The sequence below is a fragment of the Chlorocebus sabaeus genome, chromosome 21 (genome assembly GCF_047675955.1).
Source record: "Chlorocebus sabaeus isolate Y175 chromosome 21, mChlSab1.0.hap1, whole genome shotgun sequence".
In the NCBI taxonomy this organism is placed as follows: domain Eukaryota; kingdom Metazoa; phylum Chordata; class Mammalia; order Primates; family Cercopithecidae; genus Chlorocebus; species Chlorocebus sabaeus.
The window spans coordinates 60497689-60512892 of NC_132924.1; the positions used below are offsets into that span (position 1 = coordinate 60497689).

The window sequence follows — 15204 nt, forward strand, 5'->3', positions numbered from 1 at the left end:
TCTTAATAATCTAGTGTGCTTAGATCTCTTTCTAAAATGTATTAACTTCATAATAAAGTATTAAAATATCACAAAATCTAAGATCTATTAATAGAATCAACATGTATGCATGTGAAAACAGTTGCTTTTAAAAACTGAATTTTTATTTTATTTTTTTTTAGAAATAGAGATTCACTCTATTATCCAGACTGGAATGCAGTGGTGCAATCATAGCTCACTGTAGCCTTCAACTTCTGGGCTCAAGAGATCCTCCTACCTCAGCTTCCCAAGTAGCTAGGACTACAGGCATGTGCCACTATGCCTGGCTACGTTTTTAATTTTTTGGAGAGACAGGATCTCACTGTGTTGCCCAGGCTTGTCTTGAACTCTGAGCCTCAAGTGATCCTCTTGCCTCGGCCTCCCAAAGTGCTGGGATTACAGGCATAAACCACTGCACCTAGTCAAAGACTGAATTTTTAAATAATACAATTTGAATTCAGTTTATTGAGTATGTCCCATGAAATACTGGTCTGAAAAATTTATAAATTAACCATTTCATAAAAAATATAACCATTCCTGCTTCTTGCTCTAATTAGACACAACAGAGGCAATATCAGTGCTTAACAAACACTATTTAAATCTTTATATGAAATTAATTCCTTGAATTGATTTCAGCATATTTTCAAATGCTTTTTTCTCATTAATTAGATTTTCTCATCCTGAGTCTCATAATTCAAAGACTTTGGAAAACTGGGCATAAAGAAGAAAACTATTTCATGAAACTACAAATTTGGTTAAACATGCTTATGCCTTTTTTTTTTTTTTTTTTTTGCATAAAATCCAAAGTAAAAATGCTATGATCTAAAGTAATACATAAACTTAACATAGTACCTAATCATATTTTTCCTTTTTGAAATATCATTTTTGTATATTTAATGATGAGGTTCTACTTTAGTATTATAGTTGGCCAATTATTGTTCACTTTAATCCTTGCCCCGAATTTCATAAACATTAAGTGGCCATTACTGGTCACCATCTTTCAGTGTGGAAGACACAAATCAGTAGAGGGAGAAAATTCCTAGCCTTTTCTTAACAATAACTGGGACTTTCTCTGCAGCCTTGGCTTGGTTTCCTCTCTGGTAGAACAAACCTCAGGTGTCTTCAGTCTTTTGTCTCCTATCATGTTTTCAAACATTCTTTCATCTTTCCAAATCAAAACCCCCTTTGGGATCTCCCTATCTCTGGCCATCAGAAGTAACCATGTATATGCCATGTATACCATTTTCTAGCTTTTCTATTTCTTTCCTCCTCTTAGTATCAGGATCATTATCATGTGGAAGGTCATTTTTTCACAGTCCCACCCATAATCTGTTCTCACTAGCCAGTCCATTCTCCTTCCCCCATTCCCTAGCAAAAACTTATCTGTGGGTATGGAATGATTCATCCAATTTTAATATGGTAAGAGATAACTAAAAATAGCCATCAATTTAAAAATACTTGCTTTAAAGAGTTTTTCTGTGTTCTGATACCAGATGTGAGATGGATTTGCTGTGTGGCAGGGCATTTTTGTTTCTCTTGGCCTTGGTATCTCCCTCTGTAAAATCAGGGTAATTTGTGAATTAAAGGCAAGTAGGGAGATACATTACTCTAATTAGATCACAGGCAAAACAGAAGATTATAATGAACTTGAAGAATTGTGGGAAGAAACCCCAAAGTGGGTTTTGATTTGGAAAGAGGGAAGAATATTTGAAAACATGATAGGATACAAAAGACTGAAGACACCTGAGATTTGTTCTACCAGAAAGGACTACATAAACCTAAAAGATTATACCCATAGTTTGAGACTGCCTGAGTGAATGATCAGCAGTCACCTAGTAAGTGATCTGTTCTTACAGTTGGAACCTTTAAAGACGAACAGGTCTTTCAGGGTAATAGATCAGACTTGGGGATAAAAGACTGGGAAAGTGATGTACAAAGCCATTTGAAGCCACAGGATAGTAGCACTTTGAGAAGGTCAGTGTATCACTTAGTGCCCACAAGGAGATTAGTATTTACCTCGAGCTCCCAGGACCCAGGATCTAGACAGCTGTGGAGATGCTAACTCACCTCGGAGGCTGGGGTGGGAGGTTTGGGGGAAAATAAAAGAAAAATACTTGCTTTATATTTCAAACATTGCTGGGCATTTTCTACTCAAGAATTGAATAATATGCTAGACTAATTACTTCTTATGGTGCATTAAACCTTTTAGGCAACTAGCAGGCACACAATGCTTACTACTTAAGGCTATTTAATATATCTTATAACTCTCCTGTGTATGCCCCCTCCCACCTGAATTACCCATCTTAAGCCTTCATATCCTCTCACCTGGCCATTCTGAAGTTGTCTCAGAACTAACATTCTTACCTAGTTTCTCAATAGTCTCCATTTCATCATCCATACTTCTGCCTGAGTGATCTTTGAAAGTAAGCATCTTCATTCACCACTCTCCTACTTAAAACTCCTTTTCAGTGTCTCAAGATAAGGTCAGATTTCCTAGCATTGTGCATAACCACCTCTTTGTGCCCAATGCTTGATTTGGATTCCTGTCTGCACAGTCTCATCTCTTAGTGCACCACTAAACTGACTGTAAGAATTATTTGCAGTCCTTGAATATGCCACACTACTTCACAATGCCACTTCACCCTATGCCTGGAATGTCTTTCCTATTCTGGTTTATGTGAAGAGCATCTATCAGCTTTCAACATGCAGCTTAAGCATCAATTCTTTAGAAAGTGTTTCCTAACCCTCTCCCATAGATAATTGGCCTCCTCCTCCTTTGTCCTTCCCCTCCCCTAAAAGTTATCACATACATGAACAACGTTCTCTCACATTCAAAACACATTTTTCCTTAGTTTTGTATACAGTTGCCTCTCTAATATATAAACTTCAAGAGCATAGAAGGCATCTTATTTTTGTATTCTAACATAAAACAGCACTCAATAAACGTTAATTAAAGAGCGAAGATAACATTTAAAATCAACAATTTATTCCTAAGTTTCTTAGCATCTTTTCTGAGTTTCAGACGAACACTTATAAAATTCCACAGGACATCTCCACACATATGTTCTGTAAGTACTTCAAGTTCAGAATGTCCACACTAAAACTCATTATTTTCCCAGGAAAGTTACTTGTTTATCTGAGTTTCCTGTTTCACTAATGGCCTAATTTACCCTCTGACCCAAACTAAAAATTCATCTTCCTACCTTTAGTCTATCTTTTCTTCAATTCACCCTTCATACTCAGCAGTTATCTTGACAAAAATAACTTTTCTGATACTGCCACTTCTCTACTCTACACACTTTGTGGCTTATTCAATTAGGAGGATAAATTCAAACAATTTGGCAATAACACTCACAATCTGGCAACACCTACCTTTCTAGCCTCATCTCTTTGGGAGTTTCTCCTAGGGACCTTAACCTTAAGTTCTTAAAGAAATGTATAAAAAAATGTAGGTAGGTGGCCAATAGCAAGCCATTCATAACAGAAATATAAATATTTCTAGCTGCCAGAAGCAAGAAAATAAAGCAAATTCCAATTGTTTTGTCACATCTAAAGGTGTTGCAGGGTAATGGTATGAATCTATTTATGGAAGACAAACGCACATACACACCCATACATATCAGGAGAATAGGGTAAATCGGTGGGTATGAAGAGCAATGGCTAGTACAATGAATCTGGGGAACAAACACAATCTATAAAGGCATTTTTTTTTTTTAAATGGAGTCTTGCTCTGACACCCAGGCTGGAGTGCTGTGGGGTGATTTGGCTCAATGAAACCTCCACCTCCCGGGTTCAAGCGATTCTCCTGCCTCAGCCTCCTGAGTAGCTGGTATTACAGGTGCACACCACCATGCTGGACTAATTTTTGTATTTTTAGTAGAGATGCAGTTTCACCATGTTGGCCAGGATGGTCTTGAACTCCTGACCTCAAGTGATCCACCTGCCTCGGCCTCCCAAAATGCTGGGATTACAGATGTGAGCCATTGCGCCTGGCTTAAAAAAATCTGTTGACTAAATGATGCATGAACAGGACAAGAACGTTTAATCAGGCTTCACTATAAAATATCCAAAGATTATCCACTTCTCTTTGCTCCTGATAATGGACATGAAGCCTTCTCAACAAGTGAAAGGGATATCCCTCATTATCAACTAATAAGTGGCATTTTGGTTTATACTGTAGTCTCTTCTCCATGGGTCAGAATAACCCTGAGTCAGTGGACAAAATGAACCTTGTAGATCTAAAATGCTGAGGATCAGCCCTCAGGCAGTGGTAAATTCCCTGATATAATACAAGCCTGTAAAGTACGATGGCTGTCGGGCAGTCTCTCTCAATGCCACTTCAGTTGCTGACAGTAATTACCTGCTACGAGGCAGAAATGCTAAAATCCAATTCACAGCTCACTGCCTTCAAGAAGATTCTTTGACACCCTTTCTTACCCCAACCTGAGTTTATCATTATTGTTTCTGGACTCTCATTTTTACTCAACTGTATCAGTTATCATATGATACCGTAATGTCTGACTGCTTCCCTCTAGCCTCTGCATGCCCTGAAGTCTGGCATCATCTTTATTATGTGCTTTGCTCATATAAGTGTAGATTTTCTTTTTCTTGTTTTGAGACGGAGTCAGTCTCACTCTGTCACCAGGCTGGAGTGCAGTGGCGCAATCTTGGCTCACTGCAACCTCCACCTCCCAGGTTCAAGCAATTCTCCTGCCTCAGCCTCCCAAGTAGCTGGGACTACAGGCGCACACCACCACGCCCAGATAATTTTTTTATTTTTAGTAGAGATGGGGTTTCACTATGTTGGCCAGGATGGTCTCCATCTCTTGACCTTGTAATCCGCCTGCCCTGGCCTCCCAAAGTGCTGGGATTACAGGCGTGAGCCCCTGCACCTGGCCCCTATAAGTGTGTAGATTTATTGGGTGAATTCTTGATCCTGACTTGCGACATCTCAAGCTAATACCACTATCTCAGTCTTTTTTTTTTTTTTTTTTAAAGACCAGAACTAATTAATTTTCACTTACATTTTTTGAGAGAAAACAGTTGTCATAAAACACTTTAGAAGATGGGAAATTATTGCAAAGCAGATAGATTTATCTGTTAAATGTGGGAACTGCTATTAGGAAGGCTTTAAAAAGGAGTCCCCTCAGAGATTGAAACCCATTCTGTTCACAAGGCACATGCCCTGTGTCATTCAACCCAATCTAAGCATTAGTTTTCCTCTGTAAAACAGGATTACTATCATCACCCTTGTATCATTTCTGTGATGATTAACAGGGATAATGTATTTATAGAAGTCTCAGTGACAATACTTATCTATATGGTATTTAACATCAGTAAATCTATAGAACCACACAACAACAAGAAATTAACTTGCTGTATCCTTCATTGGAAGCTTTCAGGGATATGAGAAGCTCACTCTCACTACAGATCATATACTACTTCCCACAAAGTACAGAACAACTGGTTGGCTCACCCCAGGATAAAAGAAAAGGGCTATGGAAGGAGGATTAAATGTGACCCCCATTTACCCTGTTTATCTTCAGCTGGAAAGTAAGTCTGTTAGAAACATGGAACTTGTCCCTGATTCCTCCTTGCCAAAACTCTATTATTTCCAAAAGGAAGTTAGTCAAAGGGACCGTGATGTTAAACAGGAGAGCGCTAGCATTAACAAATGTGAAAACCTCTTAAATAAAGACTAAAAAAGATATGACCACATTATCTTTTGAATGCTATCAGGAAATATGTAGCAAAGCAATCTAAAATTCCTTACGTTCTTCTGGTTTCATTTCGGTTATTTTTTGCAGCCAATTCTTCCATGTTTGGCAGTCACAAGGCTCATGTGCTTCACCAAGGCACTCCCTAAAGAAAATGAACATAGAAAAGACAATTTTAAAATATTCTGCATCAACATCAAGGCAAAAAAAAAAAAAGTGTGTAGAGGCTGGGCGTGGTGGCTCATGCCTGTAATCCCAGTACTTTGGGAGGCCAAGGTGGGTGGATCACCTGAGGTCAGGAGTCCGAGACCAGTCTGGCCAATATGGTGAAACCCCATCTCTATTAAAAATACAAAAAATTAGTAGGGCATGGTGGCACATGCCTGTAATCCCAACTACTCAAGAGGCTGACGCAGGAGAATCGCTTGAACCTGGGAGGTGGAGGTTGCAGTGAGCTGAGATCGCACCACTGCACTCCAGCCTGGGCAACAAGAGCGAAACTCTGTCTCAAAAAAAAAAAAAAAAAAAAAAAAAGTAGAAAGTATTCTTCCAATTTTAAAGTTGAAAAAACTAAGACATGGTGATTAATGAGAGATGGAGCATTTCAATGGAGGCATTGAAAATGAGATTCCAAAGCCTGATACCATTAGACCAGTTTTTTAAAAAAAATCAGTACATTCATTTACGTATTTCAAAAGTTCTAAATAGATTAATATTTATAACTTAGATTTGCAGGCCTTCAGAGCTTTAAAACATTTGATTAAATTACGTTTTATCCTCATTAATATTTTAAATTCTTGTTATTCAAAGGTGTATTCCTGGCCATTATTGAGCAACTTTTTAGACATGCAGAAGAACAGGCCCCATGAGATTTACAGATTAGAATCTATATTTTATCAAAATTACCAAATGAACCTTCTTCATTTTAAAGTTTGAAAAACACTGTTTTAAGTCAAATTATTGTAGTTACTTTTACCTCTGCATCTCCAGGTAACAGCTAGGGTAACTCAATTTACTTTTATTGGAATTTGGGAAATTTTGATTTAAATAATTAAAAACATCAATTTATCATTTGTAACTCTATTTTATATTCTTTCCATAGCTATTTAAGAAGTCAAACACTAAAACGAGCCTAAAGCCTTGATAAACTGCCATTTTAATTCAAGATGATGCTATATTGTATAGAACAAAGGTAATTATTCCAGTCAATGATAAAATATTATTCGGAGGAGGGAACAACCCAATCTGGAAGTGATATCATCACCATCAGTGCTATTTTAAAAGATTTCATTTACAAAGGTTAAGCTTGGGCAGGGAGGGGTGGCTCACGCCTGTAGTCCCAGCTACTTGGGAGGCTGAGGTAGGAGGATCACTTGAGTCTGGCAGGCAGAGGCTGCAGTGAGCTGAGATCATGCCACTGCAGTCCAGCCTAGGCGACAGAGCAAGACCCCATTTCGAGGAAAAAGAATAAAAAAAGGTTAAGTGTATTAAGATACACCAACTGACTCATGTAGTCTTACAAACTAAGAGGTAATTAAGAATGTATTGATTATACTTCATATTTGTTAAAATGGTGATTATTAAAAAAAAAAGAAGGTTTTGGTGTGGATGTACAAAGACCGGAACTCTTGTGCACTGCTGATAGAAATGTAAATGCTGATGCAAAGTTAAACTTAGAATTACCATAGGATTCAGCAATTTCATTCTAAGGTATGAAAGAATTGAAAGCAAGGATTCAAACTTGTACACCAACATTTACGGTATTATTCACAACAGCTAAAAGGGGGAAACAACCCAAGCATCTATCAGCAGATGAATGGATAAACAAATCGTGGAGTATACACACACACAAACACACACACACGTTCACACAATACAATATTCAGCCATAAAAAGGAATAATATCTGCATACATGCTACACTATGAATGAGCTTTAAAAACATTTTGTTAAGTGAAATAAGCCAGACACAAAAGTACAGATATTCTAGAATTCCACTTATATTAAATATCTAGAATAGGCAAATTCATAGAGAAAGAAGGTAGAGTGGTTGTTACCAGCCTGGGGGAGGAGAGGATGGCGAGTAACTGCTTAATGGTCATAGAGTTTCTGTTTGGGATCACGAAAAATTTCTGAAAAGGAAAAGTGGCTATGAGACGTTATAGTTGCACTCTGAATGCAATTAATGTCACTGAATTGCATACTTAAAAATGGTTAAATGGTTAAAAAAAAAATCACCAATTGCCTTGAAAGGGTAATTTAGTTTCCTTACACTCCTGACTTGTCACCTAATCTGACATTTGGGAAATCTTTTCCATAATTGTGGTTTTACAGAACTCCTAGCAACTTAGTGGTAGCTTAACAGACATTCAAAAAATACTGGGTTGATTAAAATATGGAAGTGAGCTGGGCACAATGGCTACTCGGCAGGCTGAGGCAGAAGAATCAATGGAGCCCAGGAGTTTCAGGCTGTAGTGTGCTATTACCACTCTGTGAATAGCCACGGCACTCTAGCCTGGGCAACACAACACTACTTAATTTCTTTAAAAAAGTGGATATATAAAGTCAGGAAACAACAGATGCTGTAGAGGATGTGGAAAAATTGGAATGCTTTTACACTGCTGGTGGGAGTGTAAATTAGTTCAACCATTGTGGAAGACAGTGTGGCGATTCCTCAAGGAGCTAGAACTACAAATACCATTTGATCCAGCCATCCCATTACTGGGTATATACCCAAAGGATTATAAATCATGCTACTATAAAGACACATGCACACATGTGTTTATTGTGGCACTATTCACAATAGCAAAGACTTGGAACCAACCCAAATGTCCATCAATGATATACTGGATTAAGAAAATGTGGCACATATAGAACATGGAATACTATGCAGCCATTAAAAAGGATGAGTTCATGGCCTTTGCAGGGACGTGGATGAAGCTGGAAACCATCATTCTGAGCACACTATCACAAGAACAGAAAACCAAACACTGCATGTTCTCACTCATAAGTGGGAGTTTAACAAGGAGAACACATGGACACAAGGTGGGGAACAACACACACTGGGGCCTGTCAGGGGATGGGGTGCTAGGGGAGGGATAGCATTAGGAGAAGCACCTAATGTAGGTGATGGGTTGATAGGTGCAGCAAATCACCATGGCATGTGTATGCCTATGTAACAAAACTGTACATTCTGCACATGTACCCCAGAACTTAAAGGTATGAAAAAAAAGTGGATACATTAGATTCACTTTAGTGCATACTAACATCAACTCTGCTTTCCAGAAATGTAACGGATACCTGTGATAACTGCTAATTTTAATTTGGCACACATGCTAGCAGACATTGAAGTAGGAAATGTGCCACAGATCAGGAACAGTGTTTCCATATGGTGCCTGCAAACACAGGTGGGAATGCAGAATCAACATTTCTCATGACTCATTTAAGAAAGCTTGTTTGTCATTTGCATTTCAATAAAGCTAGAAAAATTTAAAAAAAAGAGCCCTGAAGTACAAAAAGCCCTTATATATCTGCAGTAACTAAAACAAACAAATGCAATCAATGAAATAAATTATTTCTATTAAGATTTTTTTCCCTGGAGACTTTTTTCCCCTGGAGATTAAACAGCATATTCAATATCCATTTCCTGGCAGAATCAACGCTAGTAAATACTGGTTTTGCTGTCAGAACATTTTCTGAAAACGTTCTGGGAAAAAAAAAAAAAAAAGAAAGAAATCATGGGGGAACAAAGCCCAGTGTTTTCAAATAAAGTCTGAAAAAAAAAGTGCCACTTCTTCAAAAGGCCATAATTGCTTATCAATGTGCTTGGCTCTCCAAGACTGTGTTGTCCTAGACAGCAAAAGGTTTTCTTTTCTAGAACCTCACAGGAGGACAAAGACTTGCTGCTTCCTTGGTTGTGAGCCCAATCAGTAGGACCACTTCAGGGTGTTATAACTGGTTGGCATAGTTTCTGCTAGTTTCCAGTGCAATACTAAAAAAGGATTAAAAAAAAAACCAAAACAGAAAACAGTAGCTTACTAATAAAAAAAGAAGCTACAGCATGGACTGTGAATTAAAGAGGTTGAGGTTGCCTTTTTTTTTTTTTTTTTTAAGATGAAGTCTTGCTCTGTGGCCCAGGCTGGAGTGCAATAGCATGATTGCCACTCACCACAACCTCTGCCTCCTGGGTTCAAGTGATTCTCCTGCCTCCTAAGTAGCTGCGATTACAGGTGCACACCACCATGCCCAGCTAATTTTTTGTATTTTCAGTAGAGACGGGGTTTCACCATGTTGGCCAGGCTGAACTTGAACTCCTGACCTCGTGATATGCCCGCCTCGGCCTCCCAAAGTGCTGGGATTACAGGTGTGAGCCACTGCGCCTGGCCGAGGTTGCCACTTAATACTATAAAATATATTTAAAAACTAACGCATCTGGAAAAATAAACTCAGAATTCTCCAAAGTATAGTAATAACAAACTCACTAAACATAGTAGGTAATTGACATTCTAGATGATCAACATAGGGAAGAAAGGTTATTCTGAGAAAAGCAGTGAAGATGCTAGAATGCCAACTTCCTGAAGAAAGTTTATTTTTTTCTTTTTCTTTTTTTTTTTTTGAGAGTCTTGCTCTGGCACCCAGGCTGGAGTGCAGTGGCATGATCTTGGCTCGCTGCAGCTTCCACCTCCTGAGCTTAAGCCATCCTACTGCCAGCCTCCCAAGTAGCCAGGACAAGAGGTATGCACCACCATGCCCAGCTAATTTTTGTATTTTTTGTAGAGACAAGGTTTCACTGCGTTGCCCAAGTGGTCTCAAATTCCTGGGCTCAAGAGATCCGCCAATCTCAGCCCCACAAAATGCTGGGATTACAGCTGTAAGTCCCTGAGACCGGCCTATATTCCTGAAGAAAATTTTAACCAATGACTGTTGACAAGTATTCTAAAGTCCCTGGTATCTGTTGCTGAAACTGCATCTCAAAATGTCAGTAAAACAAGAGTATGGGGAGGGGAATCTCAGGACATAGCCTGCTGAATCTCAGCCAGAGACACCAATAGGGTAGGTTTATTCAGGTAAAAAAAAATTCCTGGTAAAAGATTATAAAGAAAAAAATAGTTGCCTAATCTAAATTCCTCCACCTAGTTCAAATATGATTGGTTAACCTAACATCAAGTGATCAAGGAATGGCTCTCTTCTTGAAAATGTGCCAGTATGCACAACTGGTTGCATGACTATACAGTGGTTCTAATGGGCTCTGGAAAAGGAAAAAACCTTCTACTAACGTTTTAAAATTTATTACCTGATGGAAGAAATCCCTATCCAGAAGTTGGCAATTTCAATTAAATGCCATTTTAGAATGTTTTATTAATAAGCAATTCTGACTGAATTAAGTAGAAATCCTAATTTCTATGCTTCTCCCCTGTAGCTAACATTTTTTAGTACACCAGGTAATGTTCTAAATACTCCACGTGAATGGACTCATTTAATTCTCTTAACAATTCTTTGTAACCGGTACTATTTATCCCCATTTTAAATGCACAGAGAGGTTCAGTAACCTACCAAAGGCCACACAAGTAAAGAGTGGATAAGCTAAAATCTGAAGCTAAATAGTTTGGTTCTGGAAACTTGCACTCTATGTTGACTGCATTAGATAGGAAGGCTTTATTTATCACATTATTTTAGGAGAGGATATTTATCACCAAGCCACAGAGCTAGTTAGTGGCAGAGTTGTCTCACAGGCAGGTTCTGTCCATCTCCCAGATTATTATCACTCTGTACTCTGTTGAAATTTGATAAATTGAACTATCAAGCGGTATTTATTTATGGAGATGTGTTACTCTGCAGAGAGTATACATGATATTTAAACAAGGTCTTTTGATTGAACTACCAAATAAGTAGTATCATTCTTTTTATTTCTGGGACTGTGAAGAGCTGGAAAATGTTCTGCTAGTTGGCAGGAGTCTGATACTTAAATAGCTAGATACTGCCAATATAGAAAGATCTTTTCTTCTGTAACCAGAGCTGTTAATCTAAGGGCTTAAAACTGATTTTGTAAGAAAAGATGAGACACAATTATTAGGTCTACAAATACAGACTGCTTCATCTATTTTGTCCACAGGAATCCTGGAGAGTCCCTTGGCCTGTGAGGTGTGTGGAGGGGGAGATGATGCATGCAACTATTGCTCTGAATAAAGGAGTAGGTATTGATTAAAATCCTTACTGTAAATGTTGGAGAAAAAAGATACCCACTTTAAAACTTTTCTGCAAACTTGACAGGTCTGTATATTGTACACTCTGATCCACTGGAAACTTAAGTGGACTAGAAACCTGATACTGTGGTTTCTCAAGTTGTACATCACTATGATTCAAAAATTTGTTCCTTTTAAAACTTCTTTACACAGTTTCAGTAAATAAGTGCTCAACCGCTAGGTAATATAAACTTTATTATTATTTTTCTCTTTTTTTGAGATGGAGTCTCGCTCTGTTGCCTGGACTGGAGTGCAGTGGTTTGATCTTGGTTCACTGCAACTTCCGCCTCCCGGGTTCAAGCAATTCTCCTGCCTCAGCCTCCCGAGTAGCTGGGACTACAGGAGCGTGCCACCATGCCCAGTTAATTTTTTGTATTTTTAGTAGAGACAGGGCTTCACTGTGTTACCCAGGATGGTCTCGACCTCCTGATCTCGTGATCCCCCTGCCTCGGCCTCCCAAAGTGCTGGGATTACACGTGTAAGCCACCATGCCCAGCACCATATTATTATTTAGAATATTTCCTGCCAATCAATTTCAGTGAATAAAATAGGTTTGACTGTCTATGTGTTTAGAAGACAAAATTCCAAGTAAGGTTTTCAGTTTTCAATGCACACTGGTGATTAAAAGGGACCAGAGTAAAAAGAGAGGAAAGAAATGGCCACCATACCATCTTAAGTTTGGTGGCCAGGAAGTATTTCTGACAACAAATCTGTGAAGAGTTGTCTCAGAGAAGAGAGACACTTTGTGTCAGTTCAGAAGGCACAGAAGTTACACAGTAGCATATTTTACTTAATTAAAAAGAAAAAAAAAAAAAAACAGAGGAAAAGTCATTGGTTCAAGTCAGAACCCATCTAAGTTTTGAATATTGTCTTGAGATAATTTTGCCCAGATCACACAAATTGTAATTATAAAGGCTAGTGGGAGAAACCACGCTAGCTTCAGTTACTAAGGGCATGGAATTTGGTGCACAGCTAGAGAAGGGTATCCTGTGGTGGGAAGGGGAATGCCTATTAAAACTACTTGTCTCCCAACAATGAATATATTTAGTTATATCCATGCAGGTATCTCTTGGGTATGGCTCAACTGTTTCTGTCATATACAGTTCCTGAAAAGAAGAAATTATTATTGTCTTTTGTTGTGGTTTTTGTAGTCATCTTTAGAAAATTATTTCTGAGCTTTTCAAGAAGGAAAGAAGCAAAACCAGAATCATTTGCCTTTAATTTGTGAAGATCTCTCTTGCAAAGCGTCTTTTTACATGAACAGATTTTGCTTCTCATTGAAATAAGAGATAAAGGCAACAGAAAGCATATGACAATTTCTACTAAGATTTTAAAATTATAGACAAAGCTCTTATACTATATGAATAAGGGTATAAAGCTAAGAATGCAAAAAAAAAAAACCCCAGGACCTGTAAATTAACGCCTAGAGACATGAAGTAGGCAATGCAAAAAAATCCATCCTATAACTTAATAAATACCAAAACTGAAAGGCAAAAGATTAAGTTGAAGAACCTAAATCTGAGTTTGTCCTTCACTAAAACTTATTTTTATTTCATTTAAGTCCCCTTCTTCTCTTCCTCTCTGGTGCTATGTCCAAAAAGTGATGATTCTGGTTAGGTTCTCTACTACCCTAATGAACAGGAGAAAGAGTAAATAATTACCAAGTGTGACCTTAGTCCATGTGGCCATTCACAGATCCCTTGAACTGGGATAAAACTCAAAGTAGGGCCCGTGATCTTGGTATATAGTCTCCAATGCGTCTTGAGTATAACCAGCCTGATATTTTGGGGCATGAGAAAAAGTCAGCTGATGTATTTCTTCAAATGTTATTCTAGAAATTTACAGTTTATAGCATCATCTATGTTTATAGACATATATACATAGTTTATAGAGTCTGGCCTATATTGGCAGGTTTTTCCATTAGCTTTCTTATCTTCAGTCAAACCAAACTTATTATTACTTGCAGCATACAAAGAGAATGGGGACGAACACAAGAAATTAAAAACTAAACTACACTGAAAACTGGTAAAAGCTAGATCACAGAAACCACAGTGCTTAAGAAGACACTGCCAATCAAAGTTTCTTCTTTTCCCTTCAAAACTTAACTTTTCTCTTATCTCAGCAAAAGCTAATCTTTTTATCTTTTAGACATTTTCTTAATTTATGTTTTCTTTCTTCATAGCTTCTCCAACTAATCCTCTAAATCATCCTTTTTCAACCACAATTCCTCATGTGAACCACAGAACTCAGAAAATGATTTACGGTGTACGACAATTTTTCTCAATTTTTCCGAAGGATGGTATATAATTAGTACCATTTTTAGATGCACAGGATGTATACAATGGGTGCCGCTTCAGGACACCAGAGTTTAATTATCTCTGGAAACCACACTGGCTCAGAAAAGAAAGCTCCTTTATTACTTTTATATACTTGTTTTACAGTAAAATAGGTTCATATTCATCTACATACCATTAATTTGCTACCAATTCAGCTCATGTACATTAACTTTCCTTCTCATTTCAAGCCTTGTCTCTCATGGTGGGTTAATGAGGTGAGTTAGGAACCAAACTATTGAATAATAAAAATGTAAAACTTTAATAGAAATTTGCCTTTTAAGTGTTTTGAAAAATCACTTGAAGGCATATAGATATAACCCACTGTTCAGTATTTTGTTGCTATTTTGCTTGCTTAGTTTGATTTAGCCATGAAAGCAGTATACATGGTTTTCCTTTCATTAATCACCATAGCCAAGCACCTAGTATAGGGGTCAGGAAAATTTTTCTGTAAAGGGCCAGACAGTAAATATTTTGAGTTTTGTGGGCCATGCAGTCTCTGTCTCAGCTACTCAATTCTGCTGTTATAGCCCAAAAGCAGGCACAGACAATATATAAAGTGACATGAAATGGTATGGCTGTGTTCCAACAAAATGTTACGTTTAATAATAAGTGTAGACAATAGTTTGCTGACCCCTGACTTAGAGTCAGGGGTTTGCAGTTCAATAAATACTTTGAACTAATGACAATGGCAAAGGTAAGAAGTAGACCAGGGTAGGGACAGTTCCATAACTATACCTTCCTACTATATAGCAGTGATACAATTAGTTTCTGGTTTCTGATAAGTATAAAAGTAAAGACTAGAGTTTTATATCCACCTAAAGTATATCCATGCATTTGCGGTGATTCTGGAAATAACCAAAAGGAGAATAAATACTGTTGCTTTTTTTTTTAA

General features: G+C 37.8%; 1 protein-coding gene across 4 annotated transcripts in view; it reads right to left on the minus strand.

Annotated features, from left to right (window-relative positions):
- ANKIB1 (ankyrin repeat and IBR domain containing 1) overlaps positions 1 to 15204 on the minus strand; it is a 156004-nt gene that overhangs the window by 22504 nt on the left and 118296 nt on the right. For all 4 annotated transcript variants that reach the window (XM_007982183.3, XM_007982186.3, XM_038004592.2 and 1 more), the window contains one exon: positions 5792 to 5880. In XM_007982183.3, the coding sequence (XP_007980374.1) occupies positions 5792 to 5880 (89 nt within the window). The remainder of the gene's footprint in view (positions 1 to 5791; positions 5881 to 15204) is intronic.